This window comes from Colobus angolensis, unplaced genomic scaffold (assembly GCF_000951035.1).
Source record: "Colobus angolensis palliatus isolate OR3802 unplaced genomic scaffold, Cang.pa_1.0 Scaffold1, whole genome shotgun sequence".
Lineage (NCBI taxonomy): Eukaryota > Metazoa > Chordata > Mammalia > Primates > Cercopithecidae > Colobus > Colobus angolensis.
Window position 1 is genome coordinate 4,035,802 of NW_012110918.1, and position 14,451 is coordinate 4,050,252.

Sequence of the window (14,451 nt, forward strand, 5' to 3'; positions counted from 1 at the left end):
TTTTTGTATTTTTTAGTAGAGACGGGGTTTCACCGGGTTAGCCAGGATGGTCTCGATCTCCTGACCTCGTGATCCGCCCGTCTCGGCCTCCCAAAGTACTAGGATTACAGGCTTGGGCCACTGTGCCCGGCCAGCCAAGGGCCATTTATAGAACTGGAATGAAGAGAAGGCATAGGTAGTATTTCGTGCATGGCGGTTCCTGTGCTGGTCACTTTCACAAACATTACCTTGTTTAATTCTCAGCCAACCCTGGGAGATGCGTATTATTCATAAGGGAACCAAGGTTCAAAAGTCTAGGTGACTTGGGTGGCACCCAGATAGATCTTGAAATTCAGTGAAAGCCAAATAACTCAGAAACAGCAAATGGAAGCAGTTGTTCAATGATACTAAACTGAAATATAATAGAAGCAGTTGTTCAATGATACTAAACTGAAATATAATCTGCAAACGTGAATCCAGAGTCATTAAGTGTACAAATTGTTCCAGTGTGCTGACTCCTCACCCCACCACACAACGAAGGAATTCCTTCTTGTTTACTCCTACCCTGATGAATTCATATAATGTCATCTGCTATTTCGATATAACAAATCCAAACCATTCCTCTTCTTATACACCAGGAATGTATTAAATAGTGTTAAATCCTGAGAATTCAGTAAGATTTAATATTCTAGCACATCGTCAAAGTGGAGAGATTTCTTTGTCATATAATAAAACGCATTCTTTATGGTTCAGATTATCTTTTTGCTGGCCACGCAGACACGCCAAGTTGAAACCTGCTTCTAATTATCACACCTACTCTGTACTGAACGAACCACAAAAAACAATTAGGGGTAAACGCCTTTCAACATCAGATGCTTGAAATCTTTTACATGTCTACATTACGTGCCTTGACACATTTGCTGATATGGATCCCAGACAAAGGGTGTTGTTATTCTTGGACTGCCATGAAGGGCACACAGCCCCCTTGCAGAACACATAGACTGACATAATTTGAATCTGCCACCATTAAGACAAAGCTTCGAGATAAACCTCACTAAGACTCAAAAAGCGAAAACGCTGTTTCGGGTTTGCAATTTGGAGGAAAATAAAGCTTGAGAAAGAAGCACCTGGACATGAAATTTGAGGGTCATTTGTTCCATTTTTGGAGCTCACCTGTTGGGTTTGCAGGAATATCCAGGAGGGTCTTCAACAGCTTCATGTCTTTAATGTTGTGAATATAAATGGACTCTTCTAGGCAAACCAGCAGCCTCTGTAATCACACAGACTTATCAGTCTACCAAACCGTTCCTTACAAAGGCACTGACGAAATCCAAATCATTCATCTTTCATATAAGTCCTAACTTAATGCTAAGCCTAAAGGAGAATTTTGATGATGCATTTTGAAGATTATGTTTATGTATGTACACACATACACAATTATCCACCCGAACAGAAGCATAAAATGCAAGATCTTAACAAATTTTATTAGAAATTAAGATTGTTTATACTTTTCTCTCCTTCCTGCTTCCCTCCCTCTGTCCCTTCCTTCTCCTTCTTTCCTTAGAACAGGGATTCCTGAACACTTTTTTTTTTTTTTGAGACGGAGTCTCACTCTGTCACCCAGGCTGGAGTGCAGTGGTGCGATCTCAGCTCATTGCAACCTCTGCCTCCTGGGTTCAAACAATTCTCCTGCGTCAGCCTCCTGAGTAGCTGGGATTATAGGCATGGGCCACCACGTCTGGCTAATTTTGTATTTTTAGTAGAGATAGGGTTTCACCATGTTGGTCAGGCTGGTCTTGAACTCCCAACCTCAGGTGATCTGCCTGCCTCGACCTCCCAAAGTGCTGGGATTACAGGCCTGAGCCACCGCGTTCGGCAGGACTTCTGCACACTTTCTGATCAGACCCCCCGTGCCATGTAAGGCAATTTCATGTGTCCTCTCTAGTTTCCACTGCCATCTGACAGGCTGCCTTTCAGTGTTCATAGCACAGGTCTCCCTCCTGTACAAAAATGGATTTCTGTGCTTTCTATCACCAAATCTTAGGTTTTACCCCTCTCTGAATAAGAATAATTACCAGCTCTAACTTCTTGCTACTCAGACTCTCCTCTAGGCCTGCTTTTGGGCTGCTGTCTGCAGCCCTGGCAAAGGGAAAAGGAGAAGGGAGGGCTTCAGCCCTCTTATGAATACCCCAGTGTCCCACGTCCCCATTGTCCTCCCTGGGCTCCTCTCTCTGGTGCTTGCTCTCCCCACTGCTGTCAGACCCTTCTCTTCTTCTCCAAATCAAAGCTTGTCAGGTTCAGAGCCTCTTCCCAAAGGCTGTGCTCTCAGCTAAGTGAAAACAGGCCACAGGGTTGACGTCTTGAGTGTTTAAAGGAATATAACGCACAGCCAGTACAAGGGCAGACTTCGGTGCTGGTGAGGAGGTGTGAGGAAGGCATTTCTGGTCGGGCAGCTCCTTGAACATCTGAGCAGCTGCCGACCACCCCTGCACAGGCCTGACTTGGCTTCCCCCAGGCCAGTGTTTCTCAGACCTGGATGAGCACCAGAATTGCCCAAGGAGCAAGCCCTGGGCTCTCCCCGGAGATTCCGGTTTGGGAAGTTTTTAGACGAACACTCAGGTGATTGCGATGCACACTGAGGCTCGAGAACCACTGCTCTCAGCCAGCTCCTTTTATTCCAGGGAACCTCAGCTGGAAGGGAAGGTACCAAAAAATACCACACAAAAGAGACAGGCTCTGCTCCTGGGAAAAGCCTGCCCTGCTGTTCCCCCAGGAAGACTCTCCATGGCTCAGAATGATGAAGGTCATCAGTGTTAACCAAGCAGAAAAATAAAAGTTAAACACCTTTCTCAAGCTTTTTTTTTTTTTTTTTTTTTTGAGAGAGGGTCTCGTTCTGTCACCCAGGCTGCAGTGCAGTGGCAGGATTATAGTTCACTGTAGCCTCGACCTCTGGGGCTCAGTCCATTTTCCCATCCCAGCCTCTCGGGTAGCTGGGACTACAGGTGTGCGCCACCATGCCTGGCTAATTTTTTGGTATTTTTTGTAGAGACCTGGGTTTCACTCTGTTGTCCAGGCTGGTCTCTACTGTCCTGAGCTCAAGAGATCCTCCTGTCTCGGCCTCCCACAGTGCTGGCATTACAAGCATGAGCCACCGTGCCCGGCCCTTTCTCAGTTTTACTTAAGGCTCTGTCACAGGTCTGACACTGGGGGTTGAGGGTTAAAAACATTTCTAACAGCGTCTCAAAATTGATGGTAAATATGAGTGTTCCTCCGTGAAATATTCTCTGACTTATCCACTCACTGTGCCTTTTACCAGCACATGCCGTGGTTTGAACTATGTGGTTCTATGCTTGCTTCTGTTCTGAGGTTTCTGATAGCCTCTTGTGTCCCCTCCTAGCCCCACCCCCAATCCCCGGGATAGGGGGCCTCGACATATGCCTCTCATAGGAACAGCGTCTACATCTAGCCCATCTGATCTGATCTGCACTTTTTTCCCCACGAGCTCTGATGGCACCATCTGCTCTGCGGCCCACTCAGCTGAATTTCAGGTCACCCTCATGCTGGCTGCAGATAAGACTAAACGCAGAGGGTAACAGAGAGAAAACACTGGGAGGGAACGAGGATGCACTGTGTCTTAGTTCGTGTGAGAGCGTGCTTCTGGGGTGGGCACGATGCTGCTAATTGCTTTTTTAACCATCAGTTTTCAGCCCCTGCAGAACCATGGCCTTGCCTTCAACTCAGCTCCTTGTCTGTTGCTTTGACTTTCATCTACTTTTCTAGGTTTTATAAGTTATAACTCCTTTTATCAATTACAAAATATTTATAGCATCTGCCCCAGAACACCATAGATTTGGCCTCAGAGGATTCAAGCCAATCAGCCTCCAACTGGATAGCAAGGGTCCCTGGGAGCAGATTGCAAAAGAACTGTAAAAGTGTGCAAATCTAAATACATTGTACACCTGGTTTATTGTCTTTATTCCATAAAATATATTTCCTCAGTTCAATGCAACAGAAATAACATTAACTAAAAATGAAACATATGACAATTCCTAAGTGTTCTTCCTTTTTTACATTTTTAAGTTTTTATTTTTTATAGAGACAGGGTCTTGCTGTGTCACCCAGGCTGGAATGCAGCAGCATGATTGTAGCTGATTGCAGCCTTCAACTCTTGGGCTTAAACGATCCTCCTGCCTCAGCCTCCCAAGTAGCTAGACCTACGGGCACATGCCACCATGCCCAGCTAATTTATTTTTATAGTAAAGACCTAGTAAAGACTAGGTCTCGTTACGTTGCCCAAGCTGGTCTCAAACTCCTGGGCTCAAGCGATCCTCCTGCCTCGGCCTCCTGAAGTGCTGGTACCACACTTGGCCCTTTCCTTTCTATATACTTAGAAAAAAGGGATTTGGGGCCGGGCGTGGTGACTCACGCCTGTAATCTCCACACTTTGGGAGGCCAAGGTGGGTGGATCATGAGGTCAGGAGATTGAGACCAGCCTGGGTTACATGGTGAAACCCCATCTCTACTAAAAATACAAAAAAAGTAGCCGGGCGTGGTGGTGGGTGCCTGTAGTCCCAGCTACTTGGGAGGCTGAGGCAGGAGGTGGAGGTTGCAGTGAGCCAAGACTGCACTCCAGCCTGGGCAACAGAGTGAGACTCCATCTCAAAAAAGAAAAAAAAAAAAAAAGATAAAAGGGGGATTTTTTATATATAAAAAATCCTTATAACTCCTTATACAAATCTTCAACTTTTTCCTGTTTTTTTAAAAAGAAACTGTGCTGTCTAAAGGCCTGAGGAAGTAGCAGACTGAGTGTTACAGAGCAAGAGGCCCTTTATCATTTCCCCAGAGTGGGCAGTCCTACTGGACACTGCAGAATCCCTACCTGGCAAGAGAGACTGCAGCAGCTGAGTTGCTTAAGCCAAAAGTTAAGTCCCAAACCTGAAAGTTTTCAGAAAAGCAAACCCCCAATACTTCCCAGACCTGCTAAAAGTCATTCTTGTCGGAGAAGAAATGCTAAAGGAAGGGAGAACTGTTAGATCGTGGTTCCGATGAACCGATGTTCATCTTGGTTTCGATGTTAGATCTTGGTTCCGAGAACTGTTAGATCTTGGTTCATGGCTTTGCCATGAATTGCTGACAGTTGCTGGTGCATCAGTGTTCTTTAGAAGGTGGGGGAGGAGAACCTCACAGTTAATGAGTATTATATTAAGGGGAGGCTGGCACCTAAAGGTTAACAGACTCAGACACTCAAATAGGCCTTCCTTGTGCCATTTGCTAATGAATATACCAGACAGAAAGAGAGAAATCATATAAGCAAATACAATAGATGTGATTTGAGGGTTCCGGTCTTTATAGATCATTTGCCTAAACAATCTTAAAAAGATCATCAGGTACCAAAAACAGACATTTAACCTTGTATACGGATTACTATTATATGAAAAGATAAAAAGTTTAGCAGCGAAACTTAATCTGCTACCAACAGATTTCAAAGAAAACACTTGAGTCAAGAATTTCATCTGAAAGCCTTCAAGTAGAAAACTCTCAAACTGTCTTTCCCTTCTTGCCAAGAACGCAGGTTTCTTTTCTTTCTTACTCCTGCTACTCCCTACTTAAAAGGCCTCACTTCTCTTTCTCCAGCTATTTTTCACTGCACTGCTTCAGATGGACTTCAGTGGATTTTCACTTGAAAGAGCTGATCAACTCAAAGAAACAATCCCTTCCTTCTCATAAATTTAAAAAGCATTTATTTGTCTCATTTGTTAAAAAAATAATTAGTACTTAAGAGTTCAGATACAAAGACAGAAGGAAACATTGTCCTCAATGAATGCAGCAACCACTCTGGGAATACTTAATCGAATAGATAAATCTGCATGGTCACACAAAGAATCTCTTTGTTTATTTACTTATTTAACAGTCAGTCAGGAAATAGATATTTATGAGCACGTATCTACTGTCTGTTCTACCAGGTCTTATAATAGTGAACACACCAAGACAGTCCCTGTCCTCACAGTAATTTGATCGGGCGTGGTGGTTCATGCCTGTAATTCCAGCACTCTGGGAGGCCAAAGAGGATCCTTGAGCCCAGGAGTTTGAGACCAGACTGGGCAACACGGGGAAACACTGTAATATGGTTCGGATCAATGTCCCTCCCCAAATCTCATGTCAAATTGTAATCTTCAGTGTTGGGGGGTGGGGACAGAGTTCTTATGAATGGTTTAGCACCATCACCCCCCTTGGTACTGTAGAGTGAGTGAGCTCTCACAAGACCTGGTTGTTTAAAAGTGGGTAGCACCGCCCACCCATCTCTTGGTCCTGCTCCTGCCACGTAAGACACCTGCTCCCGCTTTGCCTTCCGCCGTGAGTCAAAGCTCCCTGAGCCCTCCCAGAAGCAGATGCTGCCATGCTTCCTGTACAGCCTACAGAACCTAGAGCCAATTAAACCTCTTTTCTTTATAAATTACCCAGTCTCAGGTAGTTCTTTATAGCAATGTGAGGATAGATGAATACACTCTGTCACTATAAAAAAATACAAAAAAAAAAAAAAATTAGCTAGGTGTGGTGGTGCCCACCTGTAGTCCCAGCTACTCAGGAGGTTGAGGTGGGAGGATGGCTTGAGCCTGGGAGATGGAGGCTGCAGTGAGCCAAGATCGTGCTACTGCACTCCAGCCTGGGCAACAGAGCAAGACCCTGTCTCAAAAACAAAAACAACAACCCAAAACGAAAACCCAGCAATTCAAAAGGAAATCTGCTAACACCCCCAATACTTACTGAATAAGAATTTATATTTTGAAAGAGAATGTATGGCCTATTTGAGATCAGAATAATCCTTCAACAAGGAAAATGCCACAAAACAGAAGAAGTCTTCAAGGGTTAGCTGGGAAAAAGAAAAACGAGAACCCGAGGCGGAATAGTGGGCCTTCCAGGAGAGCTAAGGACGAGGTGGGGGAAGGGCGGTTTTCCTGTCCCAGGGAGGCCCGACTTCACTCTCAGGCGTCTCCTGCCTGGTGGTATTGCCCCACCATCTGCAATGAATGCCACTATCTGGGGAAAAACCAGAAGAGTCGCTCCTTTGATTTAAGATGTCTCTGTGGTGGCTCATGGGGCTGTTCAACCCAGAGCTCTGACCCATCCCTGCGGTGCCCAACCTGCACCCCAGGGAGAGGGTGCAGCCTACCAGTCAGGGACCAACGTTCTGGAAACATAAGCCAGAGGTCCAGGGAAGACAAGGTTATAACCAGCACCTGGAGTAGACTCTGTTTACAATACCCCCAGGACACGGGGCCTGAGTGTTAAAATTCTCATTAGAATTGGAAGCTTGTTTTAAAGACATTGATCTTGAAAGATGTCCATTTTTTTTCTTTGGCTCCCATTAGCAGAAGCTTTGCAACCCTGAGGGATTTCCCCCACTTACCTGCCGGTTCAGCCTTATGGACAAGATGTTGCTGGAGTAGCTGTAATTACAGATCTCTGTGCCTTTCTTGAAGTGATACACGTTCATTTGCCGTGGTTTTGTGTGACTGACTACCACCACCAGGCTGCTGGAGAAGAGGCGCTCCACGATGTAGACGTCCGGGATTTCATCTGGGAGGAAAAGTAGCCAGGAGGTTACATGGATGGATTACTTCCAAGAAGGATTCCAGCCTCCATGACACCGGGCCCGGTGCAGGCCAGGTTCCAAAGGTTCTCCAGGTCTTGCCAGCCAGGCGCCCTCTCTGAGCTTGCATTGACAGTGATCCGCCATGCCCCCCACCCTGCCAGGTGACTTCTTACCCTCTCCCAGGGAGCACTTTCAGAGTCCTTTCCAAATATCTAAAGTAAAGAAAACATTAGTGGCCTGGCCTGGTGGCTCACGCCTATAATCCCAGCACTTTGGGAGGCTGAGGCAGGAGAATCACTTGAGGCCAGGAGTTCAAGTCCAACCTGGCCAACATGGCGAAACCCCATCTCTACTAAAAATAGCTTAAAAATTAGCCAGGTGTGGTGGTGCACACCTGTAATCCCAGCTACTCGGGAGGCTGAGGCCTGAGAGTCACCTGAACCCGGGAGGAGGAGGTTGCAGTGAGCCGAGATCACGCCACTGCACTCCAGCCTGGGCAACAAGCAAGATTCCATCTCAAGGAAAGAAAAAGAAGACACTAGTGACTAGACTGCAAAGTCAGAGCAAAGGCAGACAGCTGTCTCTGATGCTGTCTGAGTGGAGGAATCTCCCTCCAGACTCCACCGTTTGCTCTGTCAAACATGTTTGGAATGTTTGAACAATTTTCATCTACCCTTTCCCTGAGAGATTTCAAAGGTGTGACTTCTCAGTGGGGAACCTCTGCGTCAGAATTCTCCTTGTCCTGCTAGAGGGGCGCCGATATGGGAGGGGACAGTAACAGAGTTCAATCTGTACTCCCCCCACCCCCTATCTTGCTGTGCTCCCTGGATCTCTTTCCTGCTGAAAATAATCTGGACATCAGTATTATGATGAGGAACGTACTTCTGTACTCAGGAAGTTAGTTAATGACCCTCCGGAGCACAAAGGTTATGGCTTTGGTGTCTTTCTGAGCACGTTCTTTTCATACGTGTGCCTTTCTTTCACTTGGACAAGGCCCACAGGGAACAATGTGGGGCAGACAGAGTGCAAAAAATTCACAAGAATGGTGTAATAAAAATAACACCTTACAAATAAAGTAGGAGTCCAAAATATTATTTACTGAACCACTTTCTTTCCAGGAAACTGAAAGGCTGTATATTGTTTGCTATTATGATGGCATAAACTATCACCCTGAGAAAATAAGGAAGTGACATTTCTAGTGAATTATTTACAGTGTTCACGGGATGTGCTTCAACATCATTGACATGGGCTATGTAAACAGGATACTGTTGCCTTCTTCAAACAGATACTTCCATAACTGAGTGAATGTTATCAGTATCTTATGGTGCCAAGATAATGACAAAAATAAGTCACAAGTGGCTGGGTAAGGCGGCTCATGCCTGTAATCCCAGGACTTTGGGAGGCCAAAGTGGGCAGGTCACTCGAGGTCAGGAGTTGGAAACGAGCCTGGCCAACATGGTAAAACTCTATCTCTACTAAAAATACAAAAATTAGCTGGGTTTGGTGGCATATGCCTGTAATCTCAGCTACTTGGGAGGCTGAGGCAAGAGAATCACTTGAACCCAGGAGGTGGAGGTTGCAGTGAGCCAGGATTGTACCACTGCACTCCAGCCTGGTGACAGAGCAAGACTCCGTCTCAAAAAAAAAAAAAAAAAAGAGAAAGAAAAAAAAGAAAATGTCACGAGTGTCCTTTAGGTTTGACAACGATAAAAATTAATGACTGTGCATATAAGCATGTGAAAAAGTCTCAATAATATGATTTCACACAAATAATTTATTCATATAAAAAGAAAATGTTACTTAAACTGTTGCCAGATCTTACTAAGTGCTTGTGGTTTTAAAGCAAGTGGTGGCAATGATTTATATTTAAATCTGAAAAATCTTGACTTCCCTAAGTTTGACGGTTAAGGAAGGGAAAAATAGGCTGCTTGGTGGCACCTCAGATTAAAGCCTAGAAGGAGGCTCTGGTTCTCCTGCAGATCCCTGGGCTCTCTCTCACACACACTTACTGCTTCCGTGGACTTGATCCAGCTGCTCCACAGAACTCAGAGAAAACAGCTTATACCCGGCTTTAGTTCCAATTGCTAGGGATCTGTGGAGGATAATGACAGCATGGGAATGACGACAGGGTATTCTAACAACAGATCTGTCTGAAAATAGATACCTTTTGCCCCCTAGCCTCAGGGGTACAGGTAAACAAGCATCTGCAGGAGCTTAGATCCTTGATAACTTCCTAAATGGTAAGCATGCCTTGACAGGCAGGAAGAGTAAAAGAAAAGAAAAGAAAGTCAAAGGCAACTTAAAAAAAAAGTGAAATGGTCAAGGGACATGAAACGGCATGAGTTCTGTCACCCAACAAAATGTCAAAGCTACCAGACATATTTTTCCAACTGGGCAGATAATAGGAAAAATGGAATGTTTAAGAATATTCATAATAGCTCAAAGCTCTACCTCCAACACAATGAAGGGGCCTTCTTGTTGTCTGAGAGGCACTTTACCAGATAAATCATTTTTTCTTTCCTTCATAACTTTGTTGCTTATAAGAAGAAATACTCCCTCCCTTCCTTTCTCCCTTCCTTCCTTCTTTCCTTCCTTCCTTCCTTCCTCTTTCTTTCTCTCTCTTTCTCTCTTTCTTTCTTTTTTTGCGATGGAGTCTCGCTCTGTCACCCGGGCTGGAATGCAGTGGCACCATCAAGGCTCACTACAACCTCTGCCTCCGGGGTTCAAGCAATTCTGCCTCAGCCTCCCGAGCAGTGAGGATCACAGGCACGCACCACCACGCCTGGCTAATTTTTGTGTTTTTAGTAGAGACAGAGTTTCACCATGTTGACTAGGCTGATCTCAAACTCCTGGTCTCAAGTAATCCACCTGCCTTGGCCTCCCAAAGTGCTGAGATTACAGGCGTGAGCCACCGCACCTGGCCTAAGAAACACTTTCACAGTAGGTATAGTAGGTCATTAGTAGGTAAAATTTAATAGATTCTTCCTTTCATCAGTTTCCAGAAAAATGTCCCGATACTTTATACTAGTAGCTCTCACACCTGGATGTACATTAAGCTCAGCTGGGAAGTTTAATTGGATTTTCTTTTAAGTTCAAGTACTCTAATAAGCAGCCAAAGTTGGAGAACTCTGCTTTCTACTATGTCCTACAAAGCAATCATCACAACCAACCAACAAACAAAATAAAAACTAAACATTTATCTGGGACAAAGTGCCTTTTAAAAAAATCTAGTTTTCTTAATTTTTCATTTTTCAATGAGGACAGAAAGATAGGGCATGAATCCAGATTTTCTTGGCCTTGTGTTGAAAGTAAACATCAAAGTCAACTTTGTTCAGCAGCTGGGAATCCCCACCCAGCTCTTTCCAGCTGCGCCCTCTGCACCTAAGTGATGAACAGAATCTGACCTGGGCGGGGCGCGGTGGCTCAAGCCTGTAATCCCAGCACTTTGGGAGGCCGAGACGGGCGGATCACGAGGTCAGGAGATCGAGGCCATCCTGGCTAACACAGTGAAACCCCGTCTCTACTAAAAAATACAAAAAAAGAGCCGGGCGAGGTGGCGGGCGCCTGTAGTCCCAGCTACTTGGGAGGCTGAGGCAGGAGAATGGCGTAAACCCGGGAGGCGGGGCTTGCAGCGAGCTGAGATCCGGCCACTGCACTCCAGCCTGGGCCACAGAGCAAGACTCCGTCTCAAAAAAAAAAAAAAAAAAAAAAAGAATCTGACCTGGAGCACACTCACAGCAGTGTGTTTCTCTGAAGCCAAGGTGAGATTCACTCTTTACAGGGAAGCATATACTAAAATAAGCAACTTACTACTACAAGCCTGGATGGCCAAGGCTCTTGTTTCACTAGCCTAAAAAAGAGAAGGTCACATGATTTTCCCTGGAATTTTTTTTCCCTACCCAAACACTTATTCTTCCCTGGGACACAGGGATAGGGCAACTACAGTAAACTTTTAATACACAAGGAAACTGGTGACGGCTTGCAGCCCTCCAACCTGCTAAGTAGCTAAACTGGTGGGTTAGACATTTGCAGCTGTGCACTTAGAACTGGCATTTAGTACCTAGATTGAGGTATTCACGATGCCAAACAGCAACTGGAAAAGTAAGCCCAGAGCATCTTAAAACTTCAAAATGTATTTTGTAGTGATTATTGTTTTTAAACTTTTTCACATAAATATAGATGTGTTTGGCTGCAAATTGAGGTTTGTAAAGTTTGCAAGTAAGGAAAGAAATACTGTAACTAGAGTCTTATTAATGCAAAGTGGCAGCAATTTAAAGTAATTTTCAAACATAAGCCCTGGTCCTGGACCAGAAGAATTCTACATATGAGAAAATCGCAGAGTGATGTTTTATGTGATGTTTTAGATGATTGATCAATGGCCACGAAAGACTCTGAACCAAGAAATTTAGACTTAGACCTTATTTCATCCATAAAGTCTCTGTAGAAACAAAATTCTCATCACCACTCATGGAAACAGAGCTGGGGACAATATTTATCACTAATCAAATTTAAAATGTACCCAAAGTAGGCTGGGCACAGTGGGTCACACCTGTAATCCCAGCATTTGGGGAGGTGGGTGGATCACTTGAGGTCAGGAGTTCGAGACTAACCTGGGCAATAGGGCAAAATTCTGTCTCTACTAAAAAAATAAAAAATTAGCTGGGCGTGGTGGTACACGTTTGTAATCCTAGCTACTCGGGAGGCTGAGACAGGAGAATCGCTTGAACACTGGGAGGCAGAGGCAGCACTGAGCCAAGATCACAACCACTGCACTCCAGCCTGGGTGACAAAGCAAGACTCTGTCAAAAAAAAAAAAAAAAAAGTACCCAAACTGTATAGCATGGTACCAAGCACGAAGTATAAGCATAGGGGACTGGTAAGGGTTTGCCATTTTCACCTACCTTCTTTGGAAATACTGGATCCCAAATTCAGCCTACATTTATAGAAAAAGATATGGCAATACACCTAAATATATTCAGTAAGGGGCTTGACTTATTTTAAAATCCAGTGTCATACCCTCTATGGCTCAAAGCAACTGACTGTGACAAGAACTTTTATTTATAGGCAAGGCAAAGCTGCCCAGCAGAGCCTCCATCCAAGAAAATAAAACTAACAGTAGGGATTAGGGAAATTAACTTTCAAAGCACCCTACAGTTTTGATAATAACATTCAATTGCTGTATAAAGCTGGGACTTTGCATTATTTAATGACTAGAATATAAATTAACACCCTTTTTTTTTTTCAAATCTAATAATGTTACAAAGCAGAATTTAGAACATTTACTACTTATAAGCAAACTAACCCCCCTTCTTAACTTGTGTTCAATTGGGACGGAAAACATCACCCAGGCATTTCAACAGCCATGCCCTCTTGCAAAATGTTTCTTACAAAACATCAGGATTTTATCTATACCAGCATTTTTATACACGGCAGGTCTCAACTCATGAGTGGATCCTAAAACGCAATTCAGCGAGTCACAACCAGCTTAGAAGAAAACGACATAGAAAATTTGCACATGATATTTTGTGAATAGTGTATGTGTTATGGGTATTGGGTGATGCTGCAATATGTATTTCTTATTGCGGATTGTGGTCAAGAAAAACTTGAAAGTCACTCAAATAACCAAGCTGTAGAGCTGCTCGATTACATGATTACACATATGTTTTTTTCAAACAAAGGCATATTGTTCAGCACCGGGTGTTTTAAAACAGAAACACAAAGGGAATGGAAGCCAGGGTGGCTAATGGTACATAATGGCCTTAATTACACTACTGAAGGATCAATATTAGCATAGCTCAGTCACCAGCAGCCAAGGCACAAAAACTGGTACAGCAGGAAGTGGGAAACTGGGAATCGGTCATCCCCGCCTGATGCTCTGGGTGCACATTCCAAAAAGATGATTCCATATGGTCCCCACGGCTGGCTTCCATGAAAATAGGGAAAGAAACACGCGTTTGCCTCTAAGTCACAGAATCCTGCAGATGCCTGAAACACACTTCAAGTCCCAGCTCCCTCCCAAAGCCCAAATGTGAACATCAAAGTAAAACATTAAAAATCCACTCAAAAACAACAGGGTGGAGCTCCTGTTTCCTGGAGAGAAAGCAGTCTGCGCCCGGGAGAAGAGTCTTGGACTCCAAGAACGAGATCCTGCCTGGCTGGGTGGGCGATGTGAAAACAGCCAAAGAAATCCAAAGGTTTCTTCCATCCAGAGCGGGCAGGCACGATGCCCTGCGCTGGGGATGGGGCAGGGGCTGGCCTGGCCGCAGGGATAGGCTGCCTCTTCGCTGGAGGCCCTGCCCAGATGCCACGTTGAGATGCTCAAGGACAAATGGGAAAGTTTTTCCAGTACTCTCATCTTCCTGGGCCCCAACTACAGAGTCCTGGATCAACTTGCAACTTCCCCTCCTTTCTCATCTTTTTGTTTGGCCACCGTCTCTCTTCCCCAGACACCCACTTTGGTCACTGGCTTTCCCACCGCCCTGCTCCCCCCATATTTCGTGGCCCCCGCAGCCCCACCACTCCCTTTGCGAACTCCCTGCTTTCACCCTTGGCCCAACCTTCTGGCTCTCGGAGGACACTGGGAGTGGGGTGGGGTGGGGCAAACCCCACTGCAGGCGTAAGGGGATAACAAGATCCCAACGCGTGCGAAGCAGCCACCGGCCCTCCCGCCGAGGCTGCCTCGAGGCTCGGTCACAAGCTGCGCTCAGGACGACACCCCTGGGTCCTGACACTCTGTCCCCCACCTCCCTGGCAGGGGCCGCGTCGCGACTTACGTGCAGTCCTGGTTGAAAGAGAAGCAGCTGAGCGCCGACTCGACCCCACCCGGGAGAGCGTCCGCGGCCTCGGCCTCCATCGGGGGCTCGGCCCGGGAAGCCGCA

At 45.4% G+C, this 14,451-nt stretch overlaps 1 protein-coding gene across 2 annotated transcripts in view; it reads right to left on the bottom strand.

The window, feature by feature from the left end:
* WIPI1 (WD repeat domain, phosphoinositide interacting 1) overlaps positions 1–14,445 on the bottom strand; it is a 39,108-nt gene extending 24,663 nt beyond the window's left edge. The window contains exons 1-4 of one of the 2 annotated variants that reach the window (XM_011963618.1): positions 14,347–14,445; positions 9,583–9,665; positions 7,388–7,557; positions 1,153–1,249 (exon numbers count right to left, since the gene is read on the bottom strand). In XM_011963618.1, coding sequence (XP_011819008.1) covers positions 1,153–1,249; positions 7,388–7,557; positions 9,583–9,665; positions 14,347–14,426 — 430 coding nt within the window. In that variant the 5' untranslated portion in view covers positions 14,427–14,445. The remainder of the gene's footprint in view (positions 1–1,152; positions 1,250–7,387; positions 7,558–9,582; positions 9,666–14,346) is intronic. The other variant, XM_011925679.1, reaches the window with a different exon arrangement.
* Between the last annotated feature and the right edge of the window lie 6 nt (positions 14,446–14,451).